At 43.5% G+C, this 24,524-nt stretch overlaps 1 protein-coding gene across 1 annotated transcript in view; it reads right to left on the bottom strand.

Annotated features, from left to right (window-relative positions):
* Nucleotides 1–24,524, bottom strand: part of LOC126260759 (uncharacterized) — a 1,547,391-nt gene that overhangs the window by 1,302,215 nt on the left and 220,652 nt on the right. The window contains exon 12 of the mRNA XM_049958097.1: nt 9,434–9,709. Coding sequence (XP_049814054.1) covers nt 9,434–9,709 — 276 coding nt within the window. The remainder of the gene's footprint in view (nt 1–9,433; nt 9,710–24,524) is intronic.

Raw genomic sequence — 24,524 nt, 5'->3', positions numbered from 1 at the left:
ATTTATTGCGCTTTACATTGTCCACTTTTAAAGTGTAATTTTACCATTAAGAAAATCTTTCTATAATTAATTTATTATAAACATAAACTGAAGTAATAAAAAGAGTATTCGGGTTTATGAACTTTCTACATCGGTAAAAGCATTAACCAGTTTACATGATAATCATAAATTACATTCCTGGAAATTGAAATAAGAACACCGTGAATTCATTGTCCCAGGAAGGGGAAACTTTATTGACACATTCCTGGGGTCAGATACATCACATGATCACACTGACAGAACCACAGGCACATAGACACAGGCAACAGAGCATGCACAATGTCGGCACTAGTACAGTGTATATCCACCTTTCGCAGCAATGCAGGCTGCTATTCTCCCATGGAGACGATCGTAGAGATGCTGGATGTAGTCCTGTGGAACGGCTTGCCATGCCATTTCCACCTGGCGCCTCAGTTGGACCAGCGTTCGTGCTGGACGTGCAGACCGCGTGAGACGACGCTTCATCCAGTCCCAAACATGCTCAATGGGGGACAGATCCGGAGATCTTGCTGGCCAGGGTAGTTGACTTACACCTTCTAGAGCACGTTGGCTGGCACGGGATACATGCGGACGTGCATTGTCCTGTTGGAACAGCAAGTTCCCTTGCCGGTCTAGGAATGGTAGAACGATGGGTTCGATGACGGTTTGGATCTACCGTGCACTATTCAGTGTCCCCTCGACGATCACCAGTGGTGTACGGCCAGTGTAGGAGATCGCTCCCCACACCATGATGCCGGGTGTTGGCCCTGTGTGCCTCGGTCGTATGCAGTCCTGATTGTGGCGCTCACCTGCACGGCGCCAAACACGCATACGACCATCATTGGCACCAAGGCAGAAGCGACTCTCATCGCTGAAGACGACACGTCTCCATTCGTCCCTCCATTCATGCCTGTCGCGACACCACTGGAGGCGGGCTGCACGATGTTGGGGCGTGAGCGGAAGACGGCCTAACGGTGTGCGGGACCGTAGCCCAGCTTCATGGAGACGGTTGCGAATGGTCCTCGCCGATACCCCAGGAGCAACAGTGTCCCTAATTTGCTGGGAAGTGGCGGCGCGGTCGCCTACGGCACTGCGTAGGATCCTACGGTCTTGGCGTGCATCCGTGCGTCGCTGCGGTCCGGTCCCAGGTCGACGGGCACGTGCACCTTCCGCCGACCACTGGCGACAACATCGATGTACTGTGGAGACCTCACGCCCCACGTGTTGAGCAATTCGGCGGTACGTCCACCCGGCCTCCCGCATGCCCACTATACGCCCTCGCTCAAAGTCCGTCAACTGCACATACGGTTCACGTCCACGCTGTCGCGGCATGCTACCAGTGTTAAAGACTGCGGTGGAGCTCCGTATGCCACGGCAAACTGGCTGACACTGACGGCGGCGGTGCACAAATGCTGCGCAGCTAGCGCCATTCGACGGCCAACACCGCGGTTCCTGGTGTGTCCGCTGTGCCGTGCGTGTGATCATTGCTTGTAGAGCCCTCTCGCAGTGTCCGGAGCAAGTATGGTGGGTCTGACACACCGGTGTCAATGTGTTCTTTTTTCCATTTCCAGGAGTGTATATCAAATTTACTAAAACTCTCGTCCAAAATACGTCAAATCTTATGTCAAACGAAATAAATTTACAACGCCTAGGATATTTTGTAACACAATACTGATCGCCTACGGTATTTCTTTCACATTATTTTAATTAACTATACAACAATAGCAGCATTTCCTACGAAAATGATCCATGCCGAAATCTTTTCCTCTAGACATAAATGGTACTATTTTAATGTGGCAAGGATCGTATACAGTTAATAAACAATATTTCTGGTGTATTTGTCCAGTCCGATCTTCCAGTCTTGTATTACATTTGTGTTTTATGCTGTGTAAAAATACAGTTAATGTTCCGTCAAATGCCTTCCCTTTCAATTGCGAATTGTTTGTTACTGGCGACTTTTGTCACCCCGCTTTTCATACGCAGATGTAAGGCTCAGATTATTCACCCCGACACGCAGCTATAAGCTACTTACTGCAAAAAAATGCGCAAAAGTCAACAATATGGCATTTACGTACACTAGGCGTACTGCCTTGCGAAAACACAAACAGTGTTTTGTAAACTTTATTATACAGCTTGATCCAGAACTCCACCGACAAACTTTCAGACGTTGCTTAGTAATACCTTCTGAGTATTTTGGTTTAACGGAACCACGGTCTCCAGAAATTCCAAGCAGAGTCATGGCATCTCGTTTGCTTTCTTGCCCCCGCTAGCTTTACGTCCGTATTCCACTCAAGATATCTGCTCAACAGTGCAAATACCGGCAGCATACGCTCAGTGTCTCGTCTAGAAACCAGTTCGTTCCATTCACTCACAGTATCCGCTGTTGACGACAGTAATGCCTGACTTGTTCTTCGCCCTCAAACTTGCATTCAGTACTGCTCTGCTCTGTTGCACGCTTGTTTATCCACCACTGCTGGTTGTACGTTAACAGTGGTTCACAACAGTACGGACAGCTTGACTGCTGTAGGGTTCCCACCTTGCGTGTGGGTTCACCGACTATTGCAATGGAAGAACTATACAGCGATGTTGTGCTGAGCTGTTCCCACACTGACAACAACCATATCGCAGTTCTTTTGCGGACAGCGGTGGTTGTATTACTCTGTATTTAGTGTTGTGCGTTTTGCTTACTGCGTGCTATAGGCTTCTTTGCTGTTGTGAGAGGATTTTCACAGATACAAGGGACAGTGCGGAAAGAAAGCGAATAAATCGTAATTACATCATTACTCTGTAACGAGTCGCCAGAGACAGTGTATCTCTTATACCAAAATACACACAAGGTATCCCTGAATAGCCTCTGAAAGTTTGTCGATGGAGTTCTGGCTCACCCTGCATATTTCCATAGGACCTGGGACTGAAATATATAATTTAAAAACTTATTTGTTGTAATAGTATTATTTGTCACAAAAATTATACTGTGTTAAAGTACACAAAGGTTCCAACTTTAATTGATATCATTACCTCTCCAAGATTAAAATGAATATCATTCCTTTCAGAAAGGCTATGTCAGCTGGAAAGAACCATCGCAGACATGATATTACAGAAATGAAGATCAGTCAAGAAGAGTTGTGGTCTTCAGTCCAGAGACTAGTATGATGCAGCTCTCCATGCTAATCCTGTGCAAGCCTCTTCATCTCCGAGTAACTACTGCGACCTACATCATTTTGAATCTGCTTGCTGTATTAATTTCTTGCCCTCACTCTACGATTTTTACGCCCCCCCCCCCCCTCATGCTTCCCTCCAGTACTAAATTAGTTATCCCTTGATGCCTCAGAATTTGTCCTCTGAACCGAGGCCTTCATCTAGTCAGGTTGTAGCACAAACTTCTTGTTTCCCCAATTCCATTCAGTACTTCCTCATTAGTTACGTGATCCATCCATCTAATCTTCAGCGTTCTTCTGTAGCACCATGTTTCGGAAGCTTCTACTCTCTTCTTGTCTAAACTATTTATCGTCCATGTTTCATTTCTATACATGGCTACACTCCATATCAATACTTTCAGGAATGTCTTCGTGACACTTAAATCTATATTCGATGTTAACAAAATTCTCTTCTTCAGAAACGCTTTTCTGGCCATTGCCAGTCTACATTTTATATCCAGTTTGCTTCGACCATCATCAGTTATTTTGCTCCCCAAATGGTAAACTCATTTACTACTGTAAGAGTCTCATTTTCTAATCTACTTCCCACGGCACCACCTGATTTAATTCGACTACATTCCATTATACTCGTTTTCCTTTTCTCGATGTTCATCTTATATCCTCCTTTCAAGACACTGTCCATTCCATTCAACTGTTCTCCCAAGTCGTTTGCTGTCTCTTACAGAATTACAATGTCATCGGCGAACCTCAAAGTTTTTATTTCTTTCCCATAAATTTTAATGGCTACTCCGAATTCTTCTTTTGTTTCCATTACTGCTTGCTCAATATACAGATTGAATAACATCGGGGACAGGCTACAACCCTGTCTCACTCCCTTCCCAACCGCTGCTTCCCTTTCATGCCCCTCGACTCTTACAACTGCCATCTGGTTTCTATACAAATCGTAAATAGCTCCCTGTATTTTACCCCTGTCACCTTTAGAATTTGAAAGAGAGTATTCCAGTCAACATTGCCAAAGGCATCTCTAAGTCTACAAATGCCAGAAACGTAGGTTTGCCTTTCCTTAATCTGTCTTCTAAGGTGAGTCGTAAGGTCAGTATTGCCTCCGGTGTTCCAATATTTCTACGGAATCCAAACTGATCTTCCCCAAGGTACGCTTCTACCAGTTTTTCCATTTGTCTGTAAAGAATTCGCGTTAGTATTTTGCAGCTGTGACTTATTAAACTGTTAGTTCGGTAATTTTCACATCTGTCAGCACCTGCTTTCTTTGGGATTGGAATTATTATATTCTTCTTGAAGTCTGAGGGTATTTCGCCTGTCTCATACATCTTGCTCACCAGATGGTAGAGTTTTGTCAGGAATGGCTCTCCCAAGGCTGTCACTAGTTCTAATGGAATGTTGTCTACTTCCGGGGCCTTTTTTAGACTCAGGTCTTTCAGTGCTCTATCAAACTCTTCATGCAGGATCTTATCTCCCATTTCATCTTCATCTACATCCTCTTCCATTTTCATAATATTGTCCTCAAGAACATCGCCCTTGTATAGACCCTCTATATACTCCTTCCACCTTTCTGCTTTCCCTTCTTTGCTTAGAACTAGGTTTCCATCTGAGCTGTTGATATTCATACAAGTGGTTCTCTTTTCTCCAAAGGTCTCTCTAATTTTCCTGTAGGCAGTATCTATCTTACCCCTAGTGAGATAAGCCTCTAAATCCTTACATTTGTCCTCTAGCCATCCCTGATTAGCCATTTTGCGTTTCCTGTCGATCTCATTTTTTGAGACGTTTGTATTCCTTTTCTCCTGCTTGATTTACTGCATTTTTGTATTTTCTCCTTCCATCAATTAAATATATTTCTGTTACCCAAGAATTTCTATTAGCCCTCGTCTTTTTACCTAGTTATATCCTCTGCTGCTTTCACTATTTCATCCCTCAAAGCTACCCATTCTTCTTCTACTGTATTTCTTTCCCCCATTCCCGTCAATTTTTCCCTTATACTCCCCCTGAAACTCTGTACAACCTCTGGTTTAGTCAGTTTATCCAGGTTCCATCTTCTTAAATTCCCACCTTTTTGCAGTTTCTTCAGTTTTAATCTACAGTTCATAACCAATAGATTGTGGTCAGAGTCCACATCTGCCCCTGGAAATGTCTTAAAATGGTTCCTAAATCTCTGTCTTACCATTATATAATCTATCTGAAACCTGTCAGTATCCCCAGAGCTAGTTGGCATATAAATTTGTACTACTGTAGTAGGCATGGGCTTCGTGTCTATCTTGGCAACAATAATGCGTTCACTATGCTGTTTGTAGTAGCTTACCCGCACTCCTATTTTCCTATTCATTATTAAATCTGCTCCTGCATTACCCCTACTTGATTTTGTATTTATAACCATGTACGAGGGCAGTTCAATAAGTAATGCAATACATTTTTTTTCTCGGCCAATTTTGGTTGAAAAAAACATTCCCGCTTCGTCTCGTATAGTTTCATTGACTTCCGACAGGTGGCAGCCCTGTACGGAGCTGTTAAAATGGCGTCTGTAACGGATGTGCGTTGTAAACAACGAGCAGTGATCGAGTTCCTTTTGGCGAAAAACCAGGACATCTCAGATATTCATAGGCGCTTGCAGAATGTCTACGGTGATCTGGCAGTGGACAAAAGCACGGTGAGTCGTTGGGCAAAGCGTGTGTCATCATCGCTGCAAGGTCAAGCAAGACTGTCTGATCTCCCGCGTGCGGGCCGGCCGTGCACAGCTGTGACTCCTGCAATGGCGGAGCGTGCGAACACACTCGTTCGAGATGATCGACGGATCACCATCAAACAACTCAGTGCTCAACTTGACATCTCTGTTGGTAGTGCTGTCACAATTGTTCACCAGTTGGGATATTCAAAGGTTTGTTCCCGCTGGGTCCCTCGTTGTCTAACCGAACACCATAAAGAGCAAAGGAGAACCATCTGTGCGGAATTGCTTGCTCGTCATGTGGCTGAGGGTGACAATTTCTTGTCAAAGATTGTTACGGGCGATGAAACATGGGTTCATCACTTCGAACCTGAAACAAAGCGGCAATCAATGGAGTGGCGCCACACCCACTCTCCTACCAAGAAAAAGTTTAAAGCCATACCCTCAGCCGGTAAAGTCATGGTTACAGTCTTCTGGAACGCTGAAGGGGTTATTCTGTTCGATGTCCTTCTCCATGGTCAAACGATCAACTCTGAAGTGTATTGTGCTACTCTTCAGAAATTGAAGAAACGACTTCAGCGTGTTAGTAGGCACAAAAATCAGAACGAACTTCTCCTTCTTCATGACAACGCAAGACCTCACACAAGTCTTCGCACCCGAGAGGAGCTCACAAAACTTCAGTGGACTGTTCTTCCTCATGCACCCTACAGCCCCGATCTCGCACCGTCGGATTTCCATATGTTTGGCCCAATGAAGGACGCAATCCGTGGGACGCACTACGCGGATGATGAAGAAGTTATTGATGCAGTACGACGTTGGCTCCGACATCGACCAGTGGAATGGTACCGTGCAGGCATACAGGCCCTCATTTCAAGGTGGCGTAAGGCCGTAGCATTGAATGGAGATTACGTTGAAAAATAGTGTTGTGTAGCTAAAAGATTGGGGAATAACCTGGTGTATTTCAATGCTGAATAAAACAACCCCTGTTTCAGAAAAAAAATGTGTTGCATTACTTATTGAACTGCCCTCGTATTCACCTGGCCTAAAGTCTTGTTCCTCCTGCCACCGAAGTTCATTAATTCCGAATACATCTAACTTTAACCTATCCATTTCCCTTTTTAAATTCTCTAACCTACTTGCCCGATTAAGGGATCTGACATTCCACGCCTGTTTTCTTTCTCCTGATAACGACGTCCTCTTGAGTAGTCCCCGCCCGGAGATCCGAATGGGGGACTATTTTACCTCCGGAATATTTTACCCAAGAGGGCGCTATCATCATTTAATCATACAGTAAAGCTGCATGCCCTCGGGAAAAATTACGGCTGTAGTTTCCCCTTGCTTTCAGCCGTTCGCAGTACCAGCACAGCAAGGCCGTTTTGGTTAGTGTTACAAGGCCAGATCAGCCAATTATCCAGACTATTACCCTGCCACTACTGAAAAGGCTGCTGCCCCTCTTCAGGAACCACACGTTTGTCTGGCCTCTCAACAGATACCCCACCGTTGTGGTTGCACGTACGGTACGGCCATCTGTATCGCTGAGGCACGCAAGCCTCCTCACCAATGGCAAGATCCAAGGTTCAAGGGGGTCAAGAAGTACTGCAACAATGTTGTTGTTGTTGTGGTCTTCAGTCCTTAGACTGGTTTGGTGCAGCTCTCCATGCTACTCTATCCTGTGCATGCAACAATATTACCAGCAAATAACTTCGGATCTAAGAACTGGACAAATACTATTACCAAATTACAAAAAGCAAGATCGGAAACGAGATTGTAGATGGTGGTATGAGACCTGCAACTATGCTGACACGTACTAATTGTTTTCTAAGTAACAGAAATGTGAAAGATGTTACCGTTATTAGGCCAGTTGTAACAAACTACTACTATCGTTGTTTCTGCATTATATATTTGTGTCTGATTTCTTTTGTATTTTTCAATATGAAATGCGGGAAAGTCTTAGGAACACCAGGGAAGCTTATTAAACATTTAGTTCAAAAATGGCTCTAAGCACAATGGGACTTAACATAACCTAACTAACCTAAGGCCATCACACACATCCATGCCCGAGGCAGAATTCGAACCTGCGACCATAGATGTCGCGCGGTTCCAGACTGAAGCGCCTAGAACCGATCGGTCACAACGGCCGGCAAAAATTTAGTACTGTTACATGTTTTCGAGGTTGTTGACTGGAAAGAGACGAAGAGAGTTTTGTAGGTGGTGACTTACAAGTTTCAACTAAAATGAATGAGAGAGATTCGTTAGTGAACAAATAAAAATTAGTTGACCTGTGTGTCATCAAACGTTTGCTTCCAGTGCAGTTCATGTTACTGTACATAAGCATTACATGTAGGAACTGTGATTCTATGTCAAGCCAAAATCAGAAATATGGACAGATAATGTTATACACTGATTTCTCTGAACAGTAAAAGTAGTTTCCTATACTACAGGTATTTACCTCAGAAAGGTAGCTACCTCGTTCATTGTCTCTAACATGGAGATGACATGGCAATCGGATTTTAGTTTTTTTTGTATATATTTATAGTACATGAAATGTAGAACTCGACGGCGTTAAAGCCACCTCTCAAAAATTCTCGAGAGAATCGACTTCCAAGTCTTTCGAGCGTCTGTAACACCGTAAGGTAGAATTCGATTTTCTTGAATGGGCTTTGTGGTAGAGTGCTTGCTTGCCACGTGCATGGCGTGTGTTGGCATCCTAGCAGCGGCAAGTTTTTAAGTAAAAGGAGCATGCTCTAGGAGCGTTTTCGTGAAGTATAAAATACATCAAGATCAATCTGATTTGTAATATTTTTTGTTCATATGTTTATTAACAACTTTTTATAAATGGTAGGTCATTTAGAAGTTAAAATTAGAATGGAAACGGCTTTTTCTGGTTGTGATATGTAATTAGAAATAAGAAGCCGTGCATTTGTCGTGAAAATGAGAAATACGTGTTAATTTGCATAAAGTTGATGAGTTTTATGTTTAAATTCCGTAGATGTTTGCACTGAACTGAAGAAAACGAAATTATAATGGATGAAACGAGACCCGAACGAACGATTACCACTCTCGAGCGCTACGACATTGGTTTTTGCCATCTTTATGTATCTTAGGTTTCACAGAAATTCTCGTTGAACTTGCAGCTTTGTCTAAAATTTTGCATCAGCTGAGAACTGTAAGTAGTCCACTCACATGACTGGACTCGACTACACAGCCACGAAGGCCGTTTAAAATTAGATCTTACTTTAGGCTGTTAAATTCGCTTATAAAATTTGAAAGTCGATTTTCTCGAGAATTCTTCAGAGTCTCATCGAACTGCTATGGGATATTGATATTAGAATTCTACACTTGAGGTACTATACATATAAAAGGTTTCGCTGTTAGGTGCGTAATCTCCTTCGCCTCCCAAATACCTTATAATTTGGACAAAACTGCGTTCTGGAATTCTTAGCAGAACTAAAATATACTATGAATGAAATGATGCAGAAGCCCACTGCTAGCTGTGTGTGTTTGCCCCTGTGCTGAAGAGTGGTGGGAGGGGACGCAGAGAGGTGAGCAGGTACAGGCAGGTAGACGTGGAGGCGGTACGCACCGGAGACGTGCTCGGACAGCTGCTCGGCGTACATCTCGACGACGGCGAGCGCCTGCTCCTCGGTGAGGTCTGGCGTCTCGTACAGCGAGACGGACACCTCGCGGCCGTCGAACGAGAAGCTGAGGTCCGGCCGCTCGCTGAGCACGTCGCACAGCTGCGACGTGCGCTCCTCCTGGATGGTCGACAGCGACGTGTTGCGCGCCAGCGGGTGCGCCGCCCCCGCCCCCGCCCCCGCCGCCACAGCCATAGCCGGCGCCTCCGCCTTCATCACACGCTCTGCGCACACAGTACACACAGATACCGACGTGGCGTGTCCTGCAGTCTGGAGCTGACTTCCTCAGACTCGGACAGCAAATAATGCGTGCTTCAGCATAAAATAGGCCACATTGGAAGCGGCACCACAGATGAACATTTAGCAGTACTCATAAGGTTAAACTGTCACCTCCAAAAGAAAAATAACAAAATTACTCTTTTTTTTTCTTTTTTTCCATCTTCATGGAGTTCAGTTCCATCTTTGCAACTAAATATCACGCAAGCTTTTTGCCATAAGTGTTTCGTTTCTTTTACTTGTGAAACATCTTCAGTGGCCTGTAATCTTGTTTTTTGGGTTAGAAACAACCCTAGAAGCTCAAGTTTCCTGCGGTTAAATTATCGCTTAGTGTTACGATTTTCGATGTTGTTAATACATATGTGTCGTCCTGCAGATGTACAATATTTATTCGGACTGCGCGTACACGCCACGACACAAATAAAAGACTAAGGACAAACACACAGCGACATGTGGCAACACTACACGCTGCAAACGCACACATTCAATACACGGTAAAACGTATAAGTGAAGTGTTCAAATAAAAGTGGTCGAAAAAAATGGCAAAAATTGGCCAGTTGGAGTACGCAGCCCGAGCAAATACATCTCGACGACGACACACATGGATTAACAACATCGGAATTCGTAATTAACACCAAATGACAATTTAATCTCACACAAAATGTTTTGCAAAAGTTGTTTATAACCTGAAACACAAGGAAATAACTAGAGATGACGTAACATACGAAAATACTTGTAACTACTAAATAACGTATTTACTGTACACAGAAAAAAAAAAGTATTACAGGCCACTGAAGATGCTTCACAAATAAAAGATGCGAAACGTGTATCGCAAAAAAAACTGCCTTACATTTAGTTGGAAAAAGGGAATTTAACACCATGAATTTTCAAGCAACTAAGGAACGACGGAAATCGTAAAAGAAAGACGATTTTTTCGTGTCTTTGCGCGTACAAATTTGCAGTCTTGGTACACACTGCACCTCCTACGCCACAGTACCGAGTGTACGCCGACAGAGCAGCCGAAACAAAATAGTGCATTCTATTAGTAACGTGGAGGTCGGTCGCGCCATTTACTTTTGACACATCGAGCGGCGTGCCTGTATACTGTGACGTGCGGAGTTCGAGGCGTACCATGACGCGCATAGATAACTGCACACAATCAAACAATTACTTTCGAACTTTATACTGTCGAGGCGTACTTAAAAAACCTTATGACAACTCGTATTGATGAATCTACAGAAAACCAACTGGTGAAATATAATTACCTAATTAATTCATGTACAATACAAGCTATTCAATTATTAAAGTGTGTCATGGGCCACTATACAAGTTTTCATTTGATCTTCTTTAGTAATAACGTCATTAGTAGTCCGAAAATTGCATCTTTCTTTAAGTTTTCTTTCGCTGGTGATGTAGAAGTGATATGTTTTATGTTGGTAAGGTGATGTTGTATTATATACATCTTCTTCGATTACTACAAACTCTTGTGGAATATTCAGCGCAACTAACAGAATGCAACATCTACTTCTCAGATCACTACCATACTTTTATATCATCGAAACGGAATTCCTATTTGTCAAAGAAATGCGTTTTATTGGTGGTATAACTCAACGACTACCGATACTACGATCGTACAAAGCGATGAAATAGAATGTCTATATTGTATGATGGATATTTACATTTCGCATCAGAGAATGCCCATTTACATTCCCCAGCTCTCCATCACTTTGATTCACACATATTCGAAATCACGTCTTACAGAACCGACAAGAACTTACGTCACCACTATACTTCGTAAAGTGCGTCATGTGTTGTAGAACAGACACTACAGACACTTTCTCTCGCTATTGTATTTCAATGGTGCATTTAGGTCATTAGCTAACAATCTCTCATTTCAAATAATCCGAATGAAAATTAGTACTCACTAAAAGCTCGTTGTTTCTTACAATTCATTAAACTGAACTATTCAAACGCTACGCGGATACTGTTTGAACAGTATTGTTATTGTGCAGAATGGCCCAAAAGTGACTAAAAATCTCCAATAAACGTGGGTCCGCAAATCAACCGTTGAAGTGTTATCGCATTAATTCGAGTTGGGAATCAAATGTAAAGTCCCCTGGATACCGCGGTATTTTCGTTGGTATCTCAAGTTTGGGAATAACTATCTGCTTGTTTATGCATGCACAACTAATTCGCTTTCCCCCTCCGTGCACAGTGCCATAGGGCCTTACAAACAGTTACGAACGTGAAGGTACCATGGACAGGAGGTTACGCCAATGAAGAGTACGCTGACACGAACTTCATACAGGGCAAAGCGAATGGCAGTGCCCTTGAGGCTGCACAATTGTATATTGTATTAAGAGGCTTTTCCTCTCCGCAGTCAGCCCGACAGGCGTACATTTAGCCAGTTACATCAGCGCCTTAGAGAAACCGGGAGTTTCGCACACAATGTACGAGAAGGGCGACCCAAATCTATAACACCCGATGTTGAGGAAAGGGTGTTACTCATTATACACGAACGTCCGAGTGCTTCAACAATAACGATTGCTACCCAAGATCGAGTACCGAGTCATAGCAGTGTGTGGCGGATCTTGAATCGGCAAGTACTCTATCCGTATCACCTCCAGCGAGTGCAAGTCCTCAACAATGCGGAATTCCCTCCTAGGGAGAATTTCTGCCAATGGCTGCAACAACAGTGTAAGCTGAATGCACTTTTTGTAAGCAGTATTCTGTTCATGGATGAGGCTGGATTTACTCGTGACGGTATTTTTAACTACCATGACTGTCAGAGTTACGCCGATGTCAGTCCTAATACAACACATGTATCACGACACCAGCACCGTTATTCGTTGAACGTCTGGGCAGGACTGCTCGGAGAGCGCATAGATGGACCACACTTTCTGCCACAGATACTAACCGGACACCAGTAGATGCGGTTTCTGTGGACTGTACTCCCAGATGTACATGATGTCTCACTTAACCAACGCGTGAACATGTGGTTCACGCATGACGGGGCCACAGCACATTTACATTTACGAGAGCGCCGGCTTTTAACTCGGACGTATGGTTAACAGTGAATAGGTAGAGGAGGGCCTGTGCCATGGCCTCCAAGGGTTCCAGATTTAAATCCCATGGGTTTCTGTGTGGGGGGTCATGTCAAAAGCCTAGCCTACGTTACCAAGGTCAACTCTCTTGAGGAATTACGCTGGCGGATTTAAGCAGCCTTCCAGCATTTACAGAATTCCCCAGGACTGCCTGAGAGGATTCGGAATTCATTTCAGAGACGAGTTCAGTGTTTCATCCAGACGCAAGGACAACATTTCGAACACCTGCTTTAACGTTTAGAGATGACATGTGTTCCTAGACAATGATGAACTGCAACAGAAAATGTGTTGTATCTCGAGAACGGTTGATTTGTGGACCCCTTTTTATTGGAGTTTTTTAGCTACTTTTGGGCTGTACTTTCCATATGACAATTATTGACCATCACTTCTGAAGCACGCATGTACACACACACACACACACACACACCATCTCGACACGTGGCATTTATGACGAAGTTGCCTTCTTCACCTTGATCTGTGCAAGGGGCACTGCGACCTGCCGCAGTCCAGGCATGTTTCCAGGGTTGCCTGCTCGACGTACGTACACAGCGTAACCACAACACAGTAGCCTCACAACTTCGCTACGCCAGTGTCGTGCACTGAAGTAGTGCGTCACAGTATCCCTCCACCCGTCATGTATCTAGAGTCTCTGACAGCCCTACGACAGCGAGTTGTCTTCGAGTTATCAGTGGGTTGTGTGCAACTTGTATACGAGTGTCACCGAGAGCTCTATAGCCGTCTAAAAGTGTTTCGTGGACGTTACCCTTTCAGACAGTGCCACACGGTTGGACTTAGAGCCTGGGATAAGTTAACTATTTTGTTTAGGACTTTGTGACCAAGTGCTCATCAGTGCACTTGTGTATATTTCGTTGATACTCTTCATAAGAGTTCGAGCTCTATTTCCTGTAACTATAATTAATGTGGTGACTTTGATTCAATTCTGCCACTCCGTAGACGTATAGCCACCTCGATGAACTGAGGCAATAACTTCTGTGTACAAAACAGCACATAGTGACGACAAAGCATACCTACATTTCTCCTGGGAGTTCATACCTGTTTCTTATATACGCCCCCCCCCCCCCCCCCATGAACCATGGACCTTGCTGCTGGTGGGGAGGCTTGCGTGCCTCAGCGATACAGATAGCCGTACCGTAGGTGCAACCACAACGGAGGGGTATCTGTTGAGAGGCCAGACAAACGTGTGGTTCCTGAAGGGGGGCAGCAGCCTTTTCAGTAGTGGCTGGGCAATACTCTGGATGATTGACTGATATGGCCTTGTAACAATAACCAAAACGGCCTTGCTGTGCTCGTACTGCGAACGGCTGAAAGCAAGGGGAAACTACAGCCGTAATTTTTCCTGAGGACATGCAGCTTTACTGTATGATTAAATGATGATGGCGTCCTCTTGGGTAAAATATTCCGGAGGTAAAATAGTCCCCCATTCGGATCTCCGGGCGGGGACTACTCAAGGGGATGTCGTTATCAGGAGAATGAAAACTGGCGTTCTACGGGTCGGAGCGTGGAATGTCAGATCCCTTAATCGGGCAGGTAGGTTACAAAATTTAAAAAGGGAAATGGATAGGTTAAAGTTAGATATAGGGGGAATTAGTGAAGTTCGGTGGCAGGAGGAACAAGACTTCTGGTCAGGTGACTACAGGGTTATAAACACAAAATCAAATAGGGGTAATGCAGGAGTAGGTTTAATAATGAATAGGAAAATAGGAATGCGGATAAGCTACTACAAACAGCATAGTGAACGCATTATTGTGGCCAAGATAGATACGAAGCCCACACCTACTACAGTAGTACAAGTTTATATGCCAACTAGCTCTGCAGATGACGAAGAAATTGAAGAAATGTGTGATGAAATAAAAGAAATTATTCAGATAGTAAAGGGAGACGAAAATTTAATAGTCATGGGTGACTGGAATTCGAGTGTAGGAAAAGGGAGAGAAGGAAACATAGTAGGTGAATGTGGATTGGGGCTAAGAAATGAAAGAGGAAGCCGCCTGGTAGAATTTTGCACAGAGCATAACTTAATCATAGCTAACACTTGGGTTAAGAATCATGAAAGAAGGTTGTATACATGGAAGAACCCTGGAGATACTAAAAGGTATCAGATAGATTATATAATGGTAAGACAGAGATTTAGGAACCAGGTTTTAAATTGTAATACATTTCCAGGGGCAGATGTGGATTCTGACCACAATCTATTGGTTATGACCTGTAGATTAAAACTGAAGAAACTGCAAAAAGGTGGGAATTTAAGGAGATAGGACCTGGATAAACTGAAAGAACCAGAGGTTGTAGAGAGTTTCAGGGAGAGCATAAGGGAACAATTGACAGGAATGGGGGAAAGAAATACAGTAGAAGAAGAATGGGTAGCTTTGAGGGATGAAGTAGTGAAGGCAGCAGAGGATCAAGTAGGTAAAAAGACGAGGGCTAGTAGAAATCCTTGGGTAACAGAAGAAATATTGAATTTAATTGATGAAAGGAGAAAATATAAAAATGCAGTAAATGAAGCAGGCAAAAAGGAATACAAACGTCTCAAAAATGAGATCGACAGGAAGTGCAAAATGGCTAAGCATGGATGGCTAGAGGACAAATGTAAGGATGTAGAGGCTTATCTCACTAGTGGTAAGATAGATACTGCCTACAGGAAACTTAAAGAGACCTTTGGAGATAAGAGAACGACTTGTATGAATATCAAGAGCTCAGATGGAAACCCAGTTCTAAGCAAGGAAGGGAAAGCAGAAAGGTGGAAGGAGTATATAGAGGGTCTATACAAGGGCGATGTACTTGAGGACAATATTATGTAAATGGAGGAGGATGGAGATGAAGATGAAATGGGAGATACGATACTGCGTGAAGAGTTTGACAGAGCACTGAAAGACCTGAGTCGAAACAAGGCCCCAGGAGTAGACAACATTCCATTGGAACTACTGACGGCGTTGGGAGAGCCAGTCCTGACAAAACTCTACCATCTGGTGAGCAAGATGTATGAAACAGGCGAAATACCCTCAGACTTCAAGAAGAATATAATAATTCCACTCCCAGAGAAAGCAGGTGTTGACAGATGTGAAAATTACCGAACCATCAGTTTAATAAGTCACAGCTGCAAAATACTAACACGAATTCTTTACAGACGAATGGAAAAACTAATAGAAGCCAACCTCGGGGAAGATCAGTCTGGATTCCGTAGAAACACTGGAACACGTGAGGCAACACTGACCTTACGACTTATCTTAGAAGAAAGATTAAGGAAAGGCAAACCTACGTTTCTAGCATTTGTAGACTTAGAGAAAGCTTTTGACAATGTTGACTGGAATACTCTCTTTCAAATTCTAAAGGTGGCAGGGGTAAAATACAGGGAGCGAAAGGCTATTTACAATTTGTACAGAAATCAGATGGCAGTTATAAGAGTCGAGGGACATGAAAGGGAAGCAGTGGTTCGGAAGGGAGTAAGACAGGGTTGTAGCCTCTCCCCGATGTTATTCAATCGGTATATTGAGCAAGCAGTAAAGGAAACAAAAGAAAAATTTGGAGTAGGTATTAAAATCCATCGAGAAGAAATAAAAACTTTGAGGTTCGCCGATGACATTGTAATTCTGTCAGAGACAGCAAAGGACTTGGAAGAGCAGTTGAATGGAATGGACAGTGTCTTGAAAGGAGGATATAAGATGAACATCAACAAAAGCAAAACGAGGATAATGGAATGTAGTCGAATTAAGTTGGGTGATGCTGAGGGAATTAGATTAGGAAATGAGACACTTAAAGTAGTAAAGGTGTTTTGCTATTTAGGGAGCAAAATAACTGATGATGGTCGAAGTAGAGAGGATATAAAATGTAGACTGGCAATGGCAAGGAAAGCGTTTCTGAAGAAGAGAAATTTGTTAACATCGAGTATAGATTTAAGTGTTAGGAAGTCATTTCTGAAAGTATTTGTATGGAGAGTAGCCATGTATGGAAGTGAAACATGGACGATAAATAGTTTGGACAAGATGAGAATAGAAGCTTTCGAAATGTGGTGCTACAGAAGAATGCTGAAGATTAGATGGGTAGATCACATAACCAATGAGGAGGTACTGAATAGGATTGGGGAGAAGAGAAGTTTGTGGCACAACTTGACCAGAAGACGGGATCGGTTGGTAGGACATGTTCTGAGGCATCAAGGGATCACCAATTTAATATTGGAGGGCAGCGTGGAGGGTAAAAATCGTAGAGGGAGACCAAGAGATGAATACACTAAGCAGATTCAGAAGGATGTAGGTTGCAGTAGGTACTGGGAGATGAAGAAGCTTGCACAGGATAGAGTAGCATGGAGAGCTGCATCAAACCAGTCTCAGGACTGAAGACCACAACAACAACAACATATACGCGTCTCTTCCTTATTGTATAAGCCATTATTTAAAAGCTGTTTAGGCATTTAATTTCATAGAATGGAAGAATGAATCAGTCACTAAGTACGATATGTTCACTTTGCAACCATTTCACTGACGTTCTTTGTGTTCAAAAGCTTGTCACAGAACGCTGGTAATCAGTAGCCGACAATTCGATGTATGCCGTTACGAATACGAAAGAAAATGGTTGATGTAGCATATTTGTTTTCTTCACAAACTTTTTTTAGATCTTCCTTCTCCTACTAATGAGAGACCGGCGGGCTCTTGTAGAACGTCCGTCTTTTCAGCTAAACACCGGAGTAGAATTGGAGTGGGCAGAAAGGTTCTGAACTTGGGATAACTGAGAGGGTATTTTCAATCCTGTAATTCACCGTATGACCAAGGAAAACCCAAAATCAATGATCCGAACAGGGGGAGGGGAGAGGTTGGAATTAATTTAAATTTATTTATGGGTCAATGTTTTCCACAGTCTCAGACATCCCAAACCACTGGAAACTGATGACGACTCTCATTCACTGTGTGTTTGAAACTCTAAATACGCCGTGACAGTTAAGCGAGAGAACAAGTGCAATGTTCATACTGCGAATAAAAGTGGAAAATTACATTAAGTCGTCAGTTTCCCATTAAAGACTTCTGTACCGTGGAGAAAGCTGAGCAAGACATCACAATGGTAAAGGGTACGGATATGAAGACTACAGGTATTCTAATACTTCCCATGTTATCCCCATTCAGTTTAGTATTTTCCACAGATCAGTTTCACATTACTTCCGTGTCGTTTTTGGAAGGTGACGACCGCCTATCCCACCCTCTGTAGTCGACAAGCACACAGGGCAAGAAGTTAGTCAACCATCGGAAGACATCACGTCAATACGGTTTAACACTTCCTCTAACCATCAGAATGGAATCAATTCGGCGAGGGAGAGAGGCCACCGCTTCGTAAGGTATCCCATATCCAGCTGAAGCCTGTGGCTGAGGACTAAACCTGCAGAGATACCAAACTACGGGGGCTATGATTGCTGCATTTCTCCCGCTGTTCGCAACAGCCAAAGATTTTTTTCTTTTAGTTTAACATTGGATGATTTAGTGGAGCCAGTGTGTAACGCCGGCAATGCATATCCTCCTATTTCCATCTATTGTACCATAATTTTTTCCTTATTTTGTTACCTGAAGATATAACATTTCTGTGTCTTTATATATTGTAATTGTTTTAATATTTGTATATATATATATATATATATATATATATATATATATATATATATATATATATATGTGCATTTATGTCGATGTATAATTGGTTTGTTTTGTAAATATTATTTGTATTTTACGCTGGGTCTTGCCTAGGGAAAACTAAGCTATCGAACGAATACATCGATAGGTCGTGTGAAGAACGAAAGTGTGTAGGATGTTTGGTAGTGTTAACACTGCCGCGTGGAGCGCGGGCAGCGAGAGGAGTCTGGTTGGAGTAGTGCGATTGAGCAGGTGTGTTGTGTGACGCTCCCGCAAGTTGCCGGGCTTTCAGGGTTTGGCAGCATGTAATTGCGATCGATTTGCTATGATAGTTTCTGACACGGTGTCGCGGACGGGAAGCATTAGCTGGCGCACATCAAGAGCCCGTTTCGCCTGGTGACCGTGTCGAGAAGGAGGCGCGCCAACATCCAGCTTCTGCAACAGCGACGGCCGACAATGAGTGACTGTCGCCACCTCCTCGATCGACGGCTTCAAACCTTCAATCAACCAACAAGGAAGACTGGAAGCACGTAAAGTTTTAGAACTGTATGGCAGACCTCAGCTTTTCAAACTGTTCCATTTTCGTAACTATAATTATAGCAACTTAGCATGAACATTTGTTGCTCATTGTCCCAATTGCATTACCAAGCAGGGTCCCTTCCTTTTCCGGAATGAACTCGAGCGTCGTTGAAATTCAAACGCCAGCATTAAAGTTCAGTTAAGGTATTCATAGCTGGCTACAATATTTAGATTACACAAGCACAAATTAAGAGTGCGAGTTTTGTTTGCATATTTTAGCTTACCTGTGACTCCAGCTCAGCTTGGTACGTACTAAATTTTACTATTGTTAATTGTTCAGAATCATTTAATTCAAGTTCGAAGTTAAATCTCTTATTTCTAAATTGCGTAGATTCAAGTAGCTTTTGAAATGATTGTTGAGGTAGCCCAAGACTAACTGTATTTTACTGAATTTCGATATGCTTCAGAAACAAAGTTCACTATTAATTTCAGTCACTAAACTAACTTTCAATTTTCCAGTTTTATTAATTCTTTTGCTAAATTAAGTCAGGGCGTAGCGAAATTTATTACTTCGGACAAACATTCAGTTTTCACACAACACGTGTCAACCTTCAGTCGCCACGCTTTTAGTGCTAATTATATGTGCAATAACCTTTCTTTCTCAGTTATTATAGTAATTGTCCATAGGACTGGCGACCGTAATTTTCCCCAAATCTCAAATATCTAATTACCGCTAGTTAATTGTTAACGCAACGGCCGCACATTTACTTTCTTTATTAACTTTACCCCCTTTCAAAATTAATTTCCACCAGTTTCATTTGCATTTTTCCTTTCATTTAGATATAACCCTTTCCTCCCTCTTTACCGACAGATTAACTTCGGTGACGATTGCTTTTCCCAAATTTCCATTAGGTACACGCGGTTTAATTTTTCACTGTCATTAAGGTCGATAAGTGAGGGGGAGGCTACAAGTGGACATGCAATAGATTGCCCTCAAACCAGGACCGTATGCGTGCAGCGCTGAAAATGCGGTTGCTGTCATCTTGGAAAACGGGAGTATCCGCAGCATTCTTATTACGAAGTTTTAGAAGAAAGAGCAATATTTGGTCACCGAGATTACTGAAATAAACATCCTGGTTCGTGTTCACGGTAACCTGTTTGAGGGCCAACACAAGTCAAGCACGCAAAACGTTAGTGAACCACATCCAGTCTGAACTAGAGGGGACAGACGGAAGTATGGAAACACCAAACACAACACATAACCACGCTTAATTCGGTGTAGGTAAAACATTGACATTCAAAACAGCCTCCAGTTATCTTGAAATGGTCACATGCAGGTCCTGTATGGTTTTCAGCAGAATCTAATTCCATTCTTTCTGCAGCACACTGGCAAGTTCAGGTAACGATGACACAGATGTGTAGAGATGATGCACACTTCTCTCCAAAGTTGACCACAAAGCCCCAAAAATATTGAGATCTGGTGATTGTGGTTGTCAACGGAGAAGGAAAATTATTCCTCCTGCTCGCAAAACAAGTCCTGGACGATTCGAGCTGTGTGAATAGGGTTGTGTCGTCTTGGAATACAACGTAACCACTGTGGAACAAACATTGTACCACGGGATGGACATGATGAGCCAAAATGGTGACACAGTCCCTGCCAGCAATTCGACCTTGGAAAGTACCCAAAATGCCCGTGGAATACCAGGATATGGCTGCCCCAAACGTCACAGCACTCCCCGCCATGTTTCACTCTTGGGTCGCAAACTCGGCCAGAAGTTGGAAACAGTGTGTAACAAGATTCATCCGACCAAATGACTCACTTCCATTGTTCGACAGTGTATGTTTTATAGCTTCGGCACCACGTTTTTCCTGTTACTGGCATTTGCATCGCTGATATGTAGTTTTGTAATTCCAGCTCGCCCTGGAATTCCGTGCCTCTGGAGCTCCTTTCGAGTTGTTTGGGTGCTGAGAAGGTTCGCAAATGCAATACTCAGTTAAGCAGTGACTTTTTCAACTGTCGTCTTCTTACTTTTCGTCACAATCCCCTTCAATGATCATCCGTCACGTTCACTCGACACACGCTTTCGACCGCATTGCGACTTGGCGGATGATGTTTTACCACTCTCCGAGTATGCGGTATAAATCTTCGGTAAGGTTACGGAAGCACCCTCCTTATGAACACCAACAATTAGTCTACATTTGAATTCGCTTAGTTCCAACATAATGCCCTCAGACCTACAGAAAACACTCTGACCATGACTGACACTTGGAATGTTTGGAGGACATTGCGCAGATGTCGTTCGCGGCCAAATACGAGTATAGCACCGAAACATGCAGGTTTGGCTAGCATCTGCATTTGTGTTGAACAGTGTAATTCTCGTGGTTCCTCCGTATCTTTGTACAACTCCTGTACAGCCTCCACATGCGGCCTTCGTGCCGCACCCCACGCCTCCAGTCGCCCAATGTCCAGTTTCTGTCTTGTTTATTCCTTTAAGACGTACATCTTTGTGTGGCGCTTTGAGTAATGGTTCGACTACAAATATCCATTGCATGTAGTTCGCTTTACAATTTTGTCTCATAAATCGTTTTGTGGACCTGCATTTCACTGTTAACAACAATTCTTGACAGGTTTGAAATCGATCGTCATTGACAAGGTGTGTCTATCTTCTCCGGTCCATGACTATTACGATCTCTTTACGATCGCTGTACTTACGCCGTGTTGAGGCAGCAGATGAATGGTATATCATTCCTTATAGATTCGTCGGAAACACCCCGTTAATATACCAGCAAATCTGGCAACTTGATTCAGATCTATACGACAAGGTTTTACAGTGCCTGTGTTATTCAGAAGTACGATGTAAAGTTTTTTCAGGGATGCTTGCATTAAAAAATATCTCCCTTTGCGGTAGTATACATAATGAATGTACGAATGCAGGTTGTAGACACATGGTTCACGACATATGGAAGTTTAGGTGTGGCCGGGACTAGCGTCTGGATAGCTCAAATGGTTCAAATGGCTCTGAGCACTATGCTACTTAACTTCTGAGGTCATCAGTCGCCTAGAAATACTTAAACCTAACTAACCTAAGGACATCGCACACATCCATGCCCGAGGCAGGATTCGAACCTGCGACCGTAGCGGTCGCTCGGTTCCAGAGTGTAGCGCCTAGAACCGCACTGTCACTCCGGCCGGCGTCCGGATAGCCTAACGATAAAGCGACCGCTCGTGATAAGCGGGAAATCCCGGTTCGATTCCCAGATCGGCACAAAGTTTCACTGTCGTCATTCCATTATAGAGCTAGTGGTCCTCCATATTCGCGATTGTAAGCACATGTCGTGTTATTCATGTGTGGCCACAGGTACGTTCACACACGATAGCTCCTTTCTGTGATTCTGTCGCGTTTTCAAGTCCGGTCTACCTTATTGCAGTGACTACATACAATCGACTGGCGGTTCACACCACTACACTGCCGTAATTTGCGCCGGTGGTGGAGTATCATGCGACCGCCTGAAACCACTTCTATACCTCCTACAGATCGCTAGAACAAACACTGGGCTCACTAACATTTTGTATGGTGAATGTCCGCCTGCTTAGCTGGCTGGTAACGTGTTCGCTTCCCACGCAAGCGGGCCCGGGTACGATTCCCGGCCGGGGTGGATATTTTCTCCGCTCGGGGACTGGATGTTGTGTTGTCCTCATCATCATTTCATGATCCTCATCACCGGTGCACAGGTCGCCCAATGTGGCGTCGAGTGAAATAAGACTTGCACTCAGCGGCCGAACTTCCCCGACTAGGGGCCTCCCGGCCAACGCTGCCATACGCTCATTTCCATTTTTTTTTTTTTTTTTTGGTTGAACTTGTCCTTTTTGTCCAGGTATAATTTTGCTCGATTCGCCCTTCTGTCCACGAGAAGTTGAATTCGATAACCGAAGAGGAATAGGAGGTAGAATACACGTGCGATAGAAAACACGCTTGAATACGTATATAACGAAGTCCACTCTAAGAAGGGGAGGCCGCCAATTGTGAAATTCAGATTCGATTCATACTACGCATAATAAAAGCTCATGGCCAGAGGTGTAATGTGGCAAAGCACCAAGATGCACTTCTCAGCCGTTGTCGAGAAAATCGACAGTTAAAAGAAACCGTTGCGGTGAAATACTCTCTACGATTAATAGTTTTCTACAACGTCGTGGCGCAGAGGTAAGCGCTCGGGTTCGTAATCCGAAGGTCGCCGGATCGAATCTCGTGCCGTGCAACCCTTTTATATATATATATATATATATATATATATATAATTCCCGGCAATCAGTTGCAACAATTATGCATATAATAAGTTGTTGAAAGTCGTTTGTCGTGCAAAAACTGGCGACTTCGAACATCATTCCGTTTTCCGCAAACAAAGTTGTATTTCAGAAATGTTATTAATTGTCTTCATAATGTTAACCACGTATAGTTAACGGAAGACGTAGAAACGGTATTCCGAAACGAATACGTATAGCGTAAGTCAAACGTTCGAATTAGAATAGAGACCCCACGAACACAAATTTGCTGCGGCAGGTATGAAATATAAACTCCGTTACTCGCTCGTTACACTTGAAGGACAGATGTTGAATGGGCCGAAACTAGCCGCCGCATAACAGCGTAGTTGCTAACTTCGAAAGAAGGTAGATGCGGTCCCTAGCGCAACTTATAACATCGTCGAAAATCAGTCCGGACGGGAGAGCTTTGGTACAGCCTGTTAAAAAAACGGAAAAATGGAGGCGGTACAATTGGAGAGCGATCCGCCTTCACCAACATGCATAAGCAATTCATTAATAGTTATATATATATATATATATATATATATATTAATTACAAAATACTAATAATAAAATAAAAATTGCATGGCGCGAGATTCGATCCGGCGACCTTCGGATTACGAACCCGAGCGCTTACCGCTGCGCCATGACGCTGTAGAAAATTATTAATCGTAGAGAGTATTTCACCGCAACGGTTTCTTTTAGCTGTCGATTTTCTCGACAACGGCTGAGAAGTGCATCTTGGTGCTTTGCCACATTACACCTCTGGCCATGAGCTTTTATTATGCGCAGTATGAATCGAATCTGAATTTCACAATTGGCGGCCTCCCCTTGTAAGATATAAAGCGACGCTCTACGAAGCAATTATCTGAATGGGATGGAAATCGCCAGATGTGATGTACAAGTACTGAGAAACAAATTATTAAAGATTCTGAAAAAATGGATGATTGGACCAAGTCACTAACGCGTTGGTACATCTTACGCAAGCAGTTATTCGGCTTAGCGTTGATTGATACTGTTGGTGAATGTCCTCCCGATGGATACCGTATCAAACTCTGTCCAAATAGCGCGTCGAAATCCTGAGATGATTGGACGTTCTCAACTGGGGAGGCCTGGCATGTCAATGACTGGAATATGTCTTCAGTGATGAGTCCTGCTTCCAACTGAGCCCCGGTGACCAGCACGGCCGCACAGCAGTGGGACAGCAACC

Source organism: Schistocerca nitens, chromosome 5 (genome assembly GCF_023898315.1).
Source record: "Schistocerca nitens isolate TAMUIC-IGC-003100 chromosome 5, iqSchNite1.1, whole genome shotgun sequence".
Lineage (NCBI taxonomy): Eukaryota > Metazoa > Arthropoda > Insecta > Orthoptera > Acrididae > Schistocerca > Schistocerca nitens.
This window is presented reverse-complemented; position numbering and strand designations above follow the sequence as displayed.